The following is a 13869-nucleotide window of genomic DNA, read 5'->3' on the forward strand; positions in this document are numbered from 1 at the left end:
ATTATAGATAAGAGGATCACTGCAATGCTGACAAAAAAAAAGACCTCGACAAGGCAGGCGAAGTAGAGTCTGCACGGCAAGGAACCCATGCCGAGGCCTAGAAGCACTACAGACAACTGAATCCAATTGCAACCGAAGTGCAATAGAGCGATGCTAACGTTAGGATTGCAGCAGAAAAATAGGACAGCCTGACCCCCAGAAGGATGTCCGTGAGGAAGTGTGAGGAGCGTACAAGGCTATGGCAGTTATGCAATACCCAGCAAATACCTCACATAAGGTAAGTCTCAACCCCTATGAGGGGGTCCTCTTGGCAAAACATACATTCAGAGGACTGGAAGGAAGACAGAACGGACCATTCAGCTGTACTGAATGAATACTGAAATGGCGGAACAGCTGCCTATACTATCCTGGCACTATGCAAGAACCCGTTTTTTTTTTTTGAGAAATCAAACCAATAAGGCAACATTGTCTATGCAGAAGAAAAATATATATCACAAGGCAGAAAGTCATGCCGCCAGATTTACGGTAGCCCAGACAAGTGGCGGAAGACCACCGAATCTGCGTGGCAGTCAAAAAGGTCCACACCACTGATTGGCAGATCTCTAAGAGCATCCCGAACATTGTCTGGGAAAAAAGTGTTGCACAATCATGCATGGCGGCGCAATGCCACAGACCGAGCAAGAGCCCGTCCCACTGAGTCAGTTGCATCAAGGGAAGATCAGACTGAAAATTGCGCCATTCCCCTGCCATCAAGCAGAAGGCAAAGTAATTCTGCCCGCGGCGGCCCTTCTAGAATAGAAGGAAGAAGGTTCTCGACCAACTCCCAAAGGGCAGAGGATGCGCATGTGAACACGCAAGCCGTATTTAATCTGCGGATGGCAGCACTGGCAGAAGCAAAAAGCTGGCAACCACATGTGTCCAACCACCTAGACTCCCAGGTGGGAGGTTAAATGGCAAGGCGGAGGAAGACTGCAAGTCAAAAGCCGCCTGAGCAACTAGGTCCTGAGCTCTTGGGTGAAGGGACAGGCAGAGTGGATCACCCGCGGCAGGACGGTGTCGACGAGTAATCGCCCGATGAACAGGGTCACCAGAGGAGGGCCTTGCCCATGAGCCAAGCATGATGTCAAATAAAAATACCCCAAGGGACAGCAAATGTTCCACCTCAACAGGCTCCATGTGGAGAAGATCCAGTAAAGGATTAGGAGGCAGGGAAGCCACAGTGGGCTGAAACAGAAGAATAACTGCCGCCCTGTGAATAGCCCGTGCGTAAGCAGCGCTAGCCTTAGTCGCCTTCAGGGAGGCGACAATAAACCGTTGGTAGGAGACGATTGGAGACTAACCCGTCCACTAGATGGCAAAAATGGAGGAGCCGTAGGCTGATCCAAAAGCCACGCAACACTAGGTACCTGCACCAGGGACTGAAACAACCTCAGATCTGGGGATCCAGAGGAACGTCAACATCTTGCAAAAGAGGATGCGTAGGTGCCGGCACCGGCATCGACTGATGCCATGTGGGAGTCGCATCGACATCCGAGGAGTCAGGAGGAACACCAGTCTCATGCAAAAGAGGCGGTGTGGGGTCGGAGTCGTGTCGACGTCGATGACCTTCAGAGGGGACTTGGCCTGGGCGCTTCACAACATCGATCCCACTGCAATGTGTGTGGAAGGAAAGATGCCAACAAGGCGTCGAGCCTGGGGCCACCTCCTACATGAGCACAGGTAGCAGGGCAGGGCAATGCGATGACTGAAGGGGTGGGCTGGACGGATGACTGGGAGGGCGCTCTGGGCCGTGTCTTGTCAGCGTTGTATAGGCTAGGGAACCGGAGTCGATGCACACAGCCGGCGGCAAGGACGAATCCGCTGGCGAGGACACGACATGAGTGCCTTCCACCTATGTGGGACCCGAAGGCAGACTAGGAAAATGGGATGACCTAAAGTATAAGTGGAGTGCTTTGGAATAAGCCTCCATTTGGGCCTGCGTCGCTCCAACTCCGGGAAAGGGAGGGTACGGAGGAGACGACTGCCAAACGCACGTGCCTGGCAGAAAGCAAGAGGAACGTGCGCCAGCGTCACACGTATGGGAGGAAGACCTCCGCTTGTGCTTACCCGCTTCTGAACGATGCCCGCGGGAACGACCTCAGGAACGGGCCAGATCCCGAGAGGGAGAGCGGCGACGCAAAGGTGCAGGACCGGACAGCCGTGCAGCCATAAATTTCATACTACGCTCCCTCAAGGACTTAGGTTTCATTTGTTGACAGGTGTCGCACTCTTTGGAGTCGAGGTGCACTCCTAGGCACCATACAGATGGCGTGCGGGTCTGTGACAGACATGACAAGCACAGGTCTCACATGCCTTAAAGCCTGAAGGCATTGCACACTGTTCCATGACACCGGAGGCGTCGAGAAGGCCTGAAAAACAAGCCAATGAACCGCTGATTTTCCAGGATCCGCGTTGGGACGCGGAAAAGAAGAAAACTGACAACAGCGCACCAGGAGGGGCATATATGGCTCCACTGAAGTCATGTCCGTGGACGGCGTCATGGCAGAGCTGTGCGGCGCCACCGCCGGCGCACAGAGGTGCTGCTGCGGAAAGGTTTCCAGATTTAGTCTGACACCAGGGGATATTCTAAGTTAAGGAATCTGCGGCTAGATGTCTCTATCAGATATAGAAATTAGCACTGAAAACATATTCTATCACATATTCATGGGCATGATTCAGGGGTTGGGGTTAAATGTTTTGAATGTGTTTGCAAAGTTTGGAGAGGTCGGGGTATCTAGCTCTTCCTAAAGCCTGATGAAGTTCAAAAAATGCTCCTGTAGCCTGTTGTCCTGTCTGTGAATGGTGGACCATCAGCCTACAGAGAATGGTTACCATTTTTTCCTGTTCAAATACATGGCTCCCCAGTATTATGAGTAGAAGTGAAGAAATACTGAAGATCTATCCAGTGGCAGCGGCACAGCTTGTGGGTGGCGGGGCGAAATGTAAAACCTTTTGTTAAAAAAACTAAACACTTACCTTGCCATTGAGTCCAGCATTTCTGCTCCTGCTCTCATCCATCGAATCCAGGAACATGAAGCACAGCCAGGCTCCCCTGACCAATCACAATGCTGCAATACATATTGTGATTGGTAAGCAGCCAGGCTCTTCTGACTAATCGCAACACTGCAATGCAGCATTGTGATTGGTCTGAGCGTCGTGGGTCGACGCTCAGCCAGGGAATGGGGGCCTGGGCATGTTCTCCACGCAGGCGGTGATGCAGCCTGCGTGGAGAACAAGTAAGTGCGCTGTTTGGAGTGTGCTGATTGAAGTGTCCTGGTTGACGGTCCCAGAGGGTCAGGCAAACAGTCATGTGCACTTAGGAGTGGGCATAGCATTTTATGTTTCCTTTATTTGCACTGCTTAAAATCAGTGCTTTACCATCTAAATTTCTGACAAAAGGAGCGAGACTTCAGGTGGACAATGAATGCTACTGGCTAACTTTGCAGTGGAGAAAGAAAAAATAAGTGATGGCAGGGCCGCTGGAGACCTGCTGTTGGAGGCCTGCAGGGGACGTGCTCACTGTAAATGCAAATGAACCGCTTGGAAATTTGAACGAACTGAAATACTGCATGTGCCAAAGTGATTTGTGTTTTTTGGTAAATATGCCAATGTGCTCTAAATCAATAACATCAAGACTTTTGGCAAAGAAACAATAGGGTGGAATATGCAACATATTAAAAAGGTATCACGGAGAAGTAATTTAGCCCGTTCGCTGCTTCTGTCGGCCAACGGCCGTCGCGAGTACTACCTCCGTAGTGCGCGCACGTCCGATGGCTGATGCGTCCCCGCCCACTTAAATAAACCACGGAATTTGCGCCACGGTTAAGCAGCTAGCACACATTAGTATCATTAATGGACATTAGAAATAGATTCACTGGTTTACTTACAGTGTTGAGAGTTGAGTCATGTTGCTGAAAGTGTGATTGGCCAGTATGCTGATGCTGTTATTGCTCAGGTCACTAAAATAATAAGTACAAATATATGTAATTAATTATTTTATGAACAAGGACAGAAATATTGTATAGTGTACAAAATGTAATGGGTTCTCTAAAGTGCCAGAGTTTTATGCCAAGAGTTGACTAAGGGACTGTTATTGAGAATCTCAATAAAATACCTATGATTTTGGCATAAAAGCTTTGTGACGCTTTCCAGTGTCTTCTTACCACTTTCCAGAAGGGAGAGATTTTTAACATTCAAGGCAGCTGGATGCTGTCACTACACAGTAGTCTTAGCGGGAACGTATTTATTTATTTTATTTATTTTGAAAGTTTTATATAGCGCGAACAAGATCTTTGCAGATATCAGAGCGCTTTACAAGGGCACGGGGGAGATGGAGTAATAGAATGTAATAGTTGAGGTAGTTAGGTACAAGGTGCATAGTTACATAGTTAGGTCAGAAAACAGGAGGTAGAACATGGGTGAGGTAGTGTCAGTACAAGGTGCATAGTCAAACAGTTGCGCCAATAATATAAAGTACAAAAGTAAGCATATACTTATTTAAGCGTGCTGCAAGTGTTTTTGGAGATAACATAAAGGTGGGCATAGTTGAGGTTGATGCGTGCAGAATGTATAGTCACACAGGTGCATCAGTAGTACAAAAGTAGGGATGGTTGAGGTGGTGTAGGTACAGTTTGCAAAGTCAGACAGGTGCGTCAACAATACATCAAAATACAAAGAGGGAACATATACAATCAAATAAGTCATAATACCAGTAGTACAAGTAGTACAGATAGGGAACATATACAATCAAATAAGTCATAATACAAGTAGTACAAGTAGACCAAGGGGTCAGGCAGGTATTACGGAGCGGATTCATGAGAGCTACAGGATAATAGATCATGTGTATTTAGCCATGAGGATCGCTTTTACTTCTTTCTTAAACAGTTTGTTGGAGGAGATGAGCCTGGTTTCAGGAGGGAGTGAGTTCCAGATCCTGGGTGCCATTCCTGAAAAGGAGCGTTTATGGGTTTTTTCCTTCCTGAATCTTCGAGGTTTCAGCAGAAGATTGTTTGTGCTTCTAGTGGTTCTAGAGCCACCCGAGATTGTCAGCTTTTGAGTGAGGTAGCTGGGCGAGTTGTGGTGTACAGCCTTGTGAGTCATGCAGGCGATTTTCAGATGTATTCTGGCTTCAAAAGGCAGCCAGTTCAGGGATTTAAAGTCAGGGGAAAAATGCGAGTGCTTTTTTGAGCCAGTGATGAGTCTCGCTGCAGCGTTAAGGGACGCTCTAAGGGGTGCCGTTGTTGTTAGGGGGAGCCCGCAGAGGGCGGTGCTTCCGTATTCTATGTGCGGGATGACTATAGATTGTACTGCAGTTTGGAAGTCTTTGGCTGGAAGGAAGGCTTTAAGTTTTCTCAAGGTATTGATTTGGAAGTTCGCTCCTTTGGTTGCCTTGCTGATGTGCTGCTGCATGTTGAGATTGGCGTCAAGTGTTATGCCTAAGGATTTTGCTGAGTCTACGACTGTAGGTTGTACATTTAAAGCTGTTAACTGCTTAAGCCATGTTTGAGCCGTGGAGATTTTAGCGGGAGGTGAGATCAGGAGGAACTCAGTCTTCAGGGCATTGAGTTTGAGGTGATTCTCTGCAAGCCAGGATTGGGTGTTTCTGATCGTGGTGTTCAGAAGCATGATGTCCTTGGGGGATTGTATTTTGAGATAGAGTTGGGTGTCGTCGGCATACATGTGAAAGTGAACATTGGATGTCTGTAGCAAAGTAGTGAGAGGTTCCATAACTAGGTTGAACAGTGTAGGGGAGAGGGAGGATCCTTGGGGGACGCCTAGTGGTACAGGTACCAGAGAGGACATCAGGTTGTTGCTTTTGAATCTTTGTGAACGGTTGTGTAGAAAGGAGGTGAACCACTTGAGAACAGTCCCTGATATGCCCATTCTTGTGTTTAACAGTTCGAGTAAGTTCTCATGTTTAACTGTGTCGAATGCTGAGGAGAGATCCAGAAGGATGAAGAGGCAGGTTTCGTTTTGGTCTAGGATTTGGAGGGCGTCGTCCACTATGTGCGTCATGGCTGTTTTGGTACTGTGCCCTGCACGGAAGCCTGATTGATGAGCGTTGAGGAGATCAAACTTGTCTATGTGTTTAGTCAGTTGTAGCTGTACGCATTTTTCCAACAGTTTGGCGAGGGTGGGAATATTTGTAATAGGGCAGTAGTTGTTTAGATCAGTGGGGTCTGCTGTTGTTTTTTTTAGTAGAGGTGTGACTTGTCCGACTTTGAGGGCATCAGGGATGGATCCTTGTTGAAGAGAGCTATTGATGATTTTAGTCCAGAGTGGGAGGAGCAAAGGCGTAAAGTCTTTTACAGCGTTTGCAGGAAGGGGGTCAGTGAGGTATTTGTGCATCTAACTGGTAATTAGGGGTACAGAAATGTTTTTTCAGTGGTGAATTCAAACGTTCCAATTCACAGAATCAATATATGTTGAATTTTATGATTGCAAACTGAATTTAAGTGTAGTAAAATATGCTATTATAGTAAAGCAGAATAGGGGGATTCTTTTTAGTACACTACACTGCGGAAGTAGATGAACACCAAAAAACACTCTGGGTCTCATTTTCAATATTTTGGCGCATGGCAGCGCAGGAAGCCTTCCTGCTGCACATCCGTGTGTCAAAATAAAAGGGCAGGAATGTGCCGTATCTAAAAGATACCGCACATTCTGGTCATTCTCCTCTGCTTCAGCGCACAAACAGCAGTCGTGTGCCAATGCAGACATCCTTGCATCATGTTGCAAGGGTGCCTGCACTGCAAATATGATTGCTTCTTAGCAGGAAGGGCCACTTTCCTGCACAAAAACAATCATTTAAGGCATTTTCCTCTTACTATATGCATAGAAAAAGAAAAAACGAAGAGAAATAACAGTTTTTCTACTCGTACAAAATCCTTATGCCTCCCCTGGGAGGCGTAGGATTCTCACGTATTCCCAGGTTTATAAAATGTTGTAAATCTGGGAATGCATAAAGTTCCATGGATGCTGCATGGGAACACCCACTGCAACACCTTTCATGCAGGGTCATGCGTGAAAGGGAAACATATTTACAAGGCCATGAAAGGGCATGCATGGTGACTTTACATGGCTTTGTAAATTTGGGATAGCCAGGGCCGGACTGGGAACCAGAACCGGCCCTGGCAAAGTGCTTGGCCGTCCCCCCTTCCCCCCCCTCCGGGAGAAGAGGGGAGGGGGGAGAGGTGCGACCGCGCTCTGTGACAGGGCCGGTTTTCGGCCGTTTTTGCTACAGGGCCATTTTTGCAGCATAACGGCCCTGTAACAAAAACGGCCCCAGGGGCCCAAAACCGGCCCCCAACCATGCGGCCCACCGGGGAATTGCCCGGTGCCCTCAACGGCCAGTCCGGGCCTAGGGGGACGCCCATTGATATGTCAGTGCATCAATAAAAGTGACGCACCGGCAGCAAAATGGGCTTGTAAATAAGCACCTCTGTAGCTAATAGCGTAACACTTGCAGGTAGATACACACCTTCGAAACATACACACGTTTAGTTTGGTGCAAAGGAAGAAATGAAAAATTGCCTTTTGAGGTTGAATTAAGAAAGGAAACCATATTTCATGGTACTTAGAGTGAATGGATTTCTCCACAGGGAAACATACTTTTAATGTGGAGAAAAAAAGGGTCTTTTCTGCTTGGTTCACAAATGCATATTTTTCAACTAGGTCAACATTTACCCAAGCAAATCATGAGCTTTCAAGAATGATTAAAAATGACCACCATCATAGGTTTTTGGGAGTACTGCTGAGACTATTTGTAAATCCAAGAAAAGTCGAATATGTACTCCAAACATCTAGAGGAGTAGATTTCAGACTTCTGAAACATTTGGTGATCAGGCTGATACTTTGAGAGTGGATATACACTTTACTCTATAACTACTCAGTGCTAAAAGAAACAAATGACAGATAATATAATACAAAAATAATAAAAATTAATTCTCAAACTCCCAAGAGAAAGTTAAAAACGTGAACGTTTTGTGCACAGATGAAAGTAGTTGTGCTCAGAGATTCTCATTGATGGTGCATTTGTTCATTGTTGAAGAAATCATATGTTGTATACATTCAAATCCATTTTACTGCAAGGAAAACGCAAACACAAAAATAGAATACATTAATTTTAACTACTAGGGTGACATGTGGCAATACTTCATGTCCCTTTGCGAAGTTTCTTTATCAACCGCCTTCTTCACCAATACACACTCAAGGAAGCTTGTTCCCGTATAATCAATTCCACTGGAGTTTTATGGTTTAAAACTCTTTATTTTTTTAATTGATATTATGGTTCTGCTATTTTTTTTATAATTCTTGACATTTCATCATCTATTATAGCTGGCACGGAGACTAATTGAGTTAAATGCTTACTGCTAATATCTACTGTGACTGCAGGTACTGGGTTCGAATTCTTCCAACATCAACTGCGCATTCCATCTTTCTAAGTTCAAATTGGTTAGCATTAACCTGGTTAATATTGACACAGTGCCAAGGGGCTTAGGGCAAGTATTTACAATTTACTTAAAAATTCTATCGCTTTTCTAGTAAAGGGAGACATTTTAGAGGTCACATTGATTACATTCAGTCTGGCAATGCCATCTGCCTAACAAGCCTGATTAGTTTGGCACCTGTCGGCTCTCACTCTTGAAATCCATAGTGTAAGGCATGGGAGAAATGGTGTGATAGGAATAACCCAATCTTATGTAGAGAGTAGGTTATTCAACAAACATGCATGCTCAAAGCAAGTGAAGATTGCATGCTCTGCACATTTACAATACAAATTCAACCTGATGTACTCAGTTCGTCAACAAAAAACATCCCTAACAAATAAGCTAATTATTAGCGAGATAATTTTTCACTTTTTTTCTTTCTGAGTTTTATATAGTGCGAACTTGTCCCGAAGGTATCAGAGCGGTTTACCCGAAGGTATCAAAGCGGTTTACATGTGTTACAGATGGACACATTCATTTTATTAGGCAGGGGAGATTAAGTGATTTGCCTAGAATCACAGGATATTGAGCGTCCCTGCTGAGACTTAAACTCGGTTCCCCAGATTCAAGGTCGACCGCTCTAGCAAAGAATGAAACTTCATATTGGCAGTCATTAACATGTTTGTTTGGCCAAGCAGCTTACTAATGATTAGCATCTATTTTGCAAAGGCAATCCCAATAGCCATATCGGCCTGAATACTAGATTTAGGTAGCAATGTTAAAGAATTTGTGTTGTGGTAACACAGGGTTTTAGATGTGGTGGTAGTGAGCCCTAATGATGGACTTGTCTCATGTATCCTGATATCAACCCAGGAACCTACCATCCATGACTTGAATTTGCTAAGGTGCTCCTAAACCCATTCATATTTGATGTACATGATTGACTTCAAAACACACATTTTTGTAACCTTAGTGAGCTTCTGTTAGTAGCAATTGGACTCCTGAGACTTTCTTTTGGCACCAGAGCCCAACTAAATATTCCAGGGCGTCTGTCTACCAAGGTTCGTGGAGGGAAATAGAATTGAAAACACCTTTCTGAGTTGTTGCCTGGACTGCATATGTACAGAGAAGTCAAAAGCATGTGGGTCATTTAATTTACGAACACAGAAAAAAAAAATATCTTACATGAGTGTTAGGTGCTTGAAGCCAGAGAGTTCCTTCGGCACAGCTGTGAGGTGGTTTCCTTCCAAGTATCTGAAAAACAGAGAGTTTGACAGTAAGAAAACAGGAATTGTGAGAAGTGCAGTCTTAAAACATGAGACAAACATGGATGGAAAGAAAGCAATAGGTACAATGCATAAGGCTGGTTTAACAATGTCCGCAGAGTTTACCTCATTAGGTAGCTATGCACAAAGTCTTCCAAGATGTAATTTGCAGTGTCAAAAACAAGGAAAATGCAATTATATTTTGCATATCGTCATTGAGACACAGAGTACTTTTTTGTTTCAACTTATTCAGCGAAGGGAGTCACGCCACAGTAAGTAACTACCAGTAGCGGCCCGTGGTAGGAGTGTTGCTGGGCTTTGTGTGCTGGAATCTCGTTCTAAACTTGCTAAGGTCACACAGAAATGTATTTGGAAAATGTTGTGATAGAACAAGTCCAGTCCCTGAACATTTAGCTTTAGTTATACACATAGGATTATATTCAAACGTATTACACAGTTGCTTGTCAATTTAAATATTAATTTCAATCAGCCAGATTATATTTTATCAATCAAGATTAAAGATCCATACCCTCTTTGCAATTTAAAGTTTAACCTCAAAGTTCCTACTCATATGAAGGGATATAGGTTAGAAGTAATCTGTTGAGACTCGCCATTACATCAGACCTTTACACCTATTGAAGTCCTTAGGTCAGATTACTGTGGAATACCCTTTTCAAGTCCCCTTAAACATGCTTCTATATTGAACACAGTCCAATTTCCACCAGCAACTATTTCCAGCTGGAGCTGCAAATCCTCTTACATCCTTTATGGTTGAGAATAGGCCGTCAGCAACAAATTAGCATTCTGTGCTGATTAAGGATGGTTATGATGGCAAGTGAAATTGCTCCAATAGTCAATAAACCCAGCATAATGTCTTGTCAATTGGCGACTTGGTTCATCGAGGAGATTTTTGAGTTCACGCGATACATATGTGAATTGGAGCTTTTTTGGGAACAACGCTAAGATTCTATCATGAAATTAAAGTAGCAAAAAGCAAACCATGTCTACAAGAAAGCAAATTGGAAAACGAAACCAGTTTTCTATCCTAACAGGGTTTTATGCTGAATAAAGAACTTTTCAATCCCCCAAAGGATGTAGGTTTAACAATAATAAAATGATTTTAACAATGCAAGCACAGAAGGCCATGTTGTGCACCATTGAAGCTTCCACCAGACATTATTTAAACCTGCACCACAGACTTTTAACTGAGTTTGTCCTATGGACTCAGATGATTTAATAATAGTGAAAAGAAGTAAATTCATAGGATCCTTGTATGACCCTTTACCCTTGAAGCAGCACATTTTATATTGCAGCCTAAATTTGTTTTGGCAAGGGCCATTTTAAAGGCATCTTTATCTTCTGGCCTTGCATCTTAAAGTTTCAAACCAGCTTATGTGACACCCTTGATTAAAAAAAAATCCACTGGCTGTACATATTCTGTCCCACCCTTGTCCATCTCACAGCTGCCTTATTTGGCACATCTGGTAAAGAAGGCTAATTTTAACCAGCTTTTCACTTTTATTCAACAAAATGCTCTCTTACGTCTGGTTGATTTACGCAGATGTGTGGTTAATCACATCTCTTCCACTCTGATCCTTTTGGACCTTTCAGCAGCTTTTGACACAAAGTGCCATACAGCAGTATTAAGTGGGATGTTGGATCTGGGAGTTAAGATATTCTCTGTTATAGTGGTTAGAAACTACTTATCTGACAGACCTTTTCAGATTATACTTCCACCCCTTCATCTTCTGCCTGACCATGTAATTTTGACCTTCCTCTGGAGTCAATTGCTTAATGCATTCGTATCATCTTGTATGATCTGCTGCAACAATATCTACCTTGACTTTCCGGACTTTATCATTTAAACACTGCAGCTAATCAAGAACTTTGAGGCCAGAGTGGCTTTGGGGCTACGTCCAAAAAGTCATGCTACCTCAGCTTTGCTTTGTTTACATGATTGGCCTGTAAGAAAACACATACTTTTCAAGTCTGTGTTCTTAATTAACTAGGTAATATTTGACCTCCACTGTTCTTCGCTAACTAAGAGCTTTCAATGGTATCATCCAACTAGAGATCTCTACTCTAAGGACAAACATTTACTAATTATTCCCAATATAAATTGAAAGACAACAGGGGGCAGGTCTTATCAGTGGCTGCAGCTATGTGTTGGAAGCAGCTGCAGTTTAACTTACACAATGATGAAATTCAGCAAATCGTTAAAAACAGGGTTATTCTCAACTGATTTTTGCAGCAAGTGACTTTTGTAGCAGCTGTCTTTTATCTATTTTTATTTTTGTGTCTTTCGAGAGCCAAGATACCCCTAGTGGGTGAATGCATGACTCTAAAGAAACCTAAACAATAAAAATAAGATAAATAATTTCCTGAACAAAATATTAAAATATAAGTCATTCACTTTAGCCCTGCATCTTTCTAGATGGCATTACAACACCACCATAAACATGTATGATCAGTTCTTCCAATTGTTTTAGATCATTTAAATCGTTCTCCTCACTTAAGCATCTCTACTCATTCTGAAGTGCATTGGTTACCAAGAGAGGAGGTTTAGAGGCAGACTTCTGGTGGGACATGTGGTGCGACTCTCCGTCAATCACAGTGGATGCTGAACGGAATGTTCACAATTATTGATCCCTACGAAAAATAGACAAAGCCCCACTTCATTGCATCTTTCAATTAAAGAGTAGATCTGCTGTCCATGCTCTAGTTTAGTGCATAGCCCTAGTAAAACCTATAAACCTTTGTTTATAAACATTGAACCCAAAGACAGAAGTTGTGGCCGGAAGTTTAAAATATAATATCAGTGATGAACCACAGCGATACAACCAATAGAATACCTTTGCCTATCCCAAGCATGAGTAATAGGGAACACAAACAGACCAAATCAGAATTTTAAAAGAGAGGGTGTACTCAGACTAACATCAATTACTTTGTCACTATGAGTCGGCGAAGAACTCATGAGGGTAGTCCTTAGATGGAGCTCACATTGACAGTCTCAATCATGCCACTACTGGACATCTTTAGGTACCAACTCAATTCTGAGCAGCTGATACTTACAGACATATGAGGACTTAAAAGAGATTTTTGAGCGGTACGATATTTAATAGGCTGAAAACCATCAATAACTATTGGTGGTAGTCACCCAGCTGTCGAGTAAAGATTAATTCACTAGGCACTATCTGGTTCCGACATTAAAAGGATTTTATGTGTTTTAAATGAAAAGCAAATATGAAAAAGTGGTTCTGAGGAACGTATTCTGTCAAACCATTTTTGACCCAAAAAAATTCAGAATGGTTTTTACTGGGTTGATGAAAACCAACCTAGTGAAAACCATTCTTGAAGAAACATTGGTTTCCTCATGTTTGTTTTTCTCTTCAACTGTTTTAAAGAGGGGCTCCCATCCTTAACACTCGATTTTTGGAGGGGGAGTCCCACCTTGCATCCGCTTTCTCTCCCCTCCCCAACTTTAGTTTATTTTCCCCATTTGTATGTACTTAGTGCTGCCCTCTCCTTCCCCCCTTTTTTAATTTAAAACAGACGTATATTTTTTTTCATAAAAATATTTTTTTTTCTTGAAAAAGGTATTCCGTCAATTTGACTCTTCTCTTTAATGGAATTTCGTCAGCCAGATTTTATCGAGCTGAGTTTCTTCATTATGGCAATCCGTCATGATAATTTCCATTAACTTAATGTTACTCTGTAAATTAAGATCATTAAGGAAACCACAGACTCTGGGATTTGACAGTGAGTTGACTTTATGTTACCACTGTGGATGAGTGCCATGGGAGAAAGAAGATAAAGAAACTTCAATTATAACGAGATGCAGAAATTCAGACCCAGTGGGAAAAAGGAGTTGGCCACGTAGTCAATGTTATCCTGTGGTATGTACACTTCTGATGTCTTTCAGAAGCATGGTGTAATACCTCATTACTCACTCCACCAGGCCCTTGCAACTGTGGATCTGCTTCACTATTAAGGACTATTTCCTTTTCACATTATACTAATACAGCCTTCCCTCTCGAGATCCATCTGATCTTGACAAGCGGGCCATCTCAGTTAAGCCCCGAGTTGAGTGCTTTCCCACATGGTCCTTTCAGCATGAAATTATTAGCATATGTATC

General features: G+C 43.3%; 1 protein-coding gene across 3 annotated transcripts in view; it reads right to left on the reverse strand.

Moving 5' to 3' along the window:
* SLIT3 (slit guidance ligand 3) overlaps nt 1-13869 on the reverse strand; it is a 967014-nt gene that overhangs the window by 126921 nt on the left and 826224 nt on the right. For all 3 annotated transcript variants that reach the window (XM_086931418.1, XM_086931419.1, XM_086931420.1), the window contains 2 exons: nt 9654-9722; nt 3927-3998 (listed from right to left, as the gene is read on the reverse strand). In XM_086931418.1, the coding sequence (XP_086787544.1) occupies nt 3927-3998; nt 9654-9722 (141 nt within the window). The remainder of the gene's footprint in view (nt 1-3926; nt 3999-9653; nt 9723-13869) is intronic.

Source organism: Lissotriton vulgaris, chromosome 7 (genome assembly GCF_964263255.1).
Source record: "Lissotriton vulgaris chromosome 7, aLisVul1.2, whole genome shotgun sequence".
In the NCBI taxonomy this organism is placed as follows: domain Eukaryota; kingdom Metazoa; phylum Chordata; class Amphibia; order Caudata; family Salamandridae; genus Lissotriton; species Lissotriton vulgaris.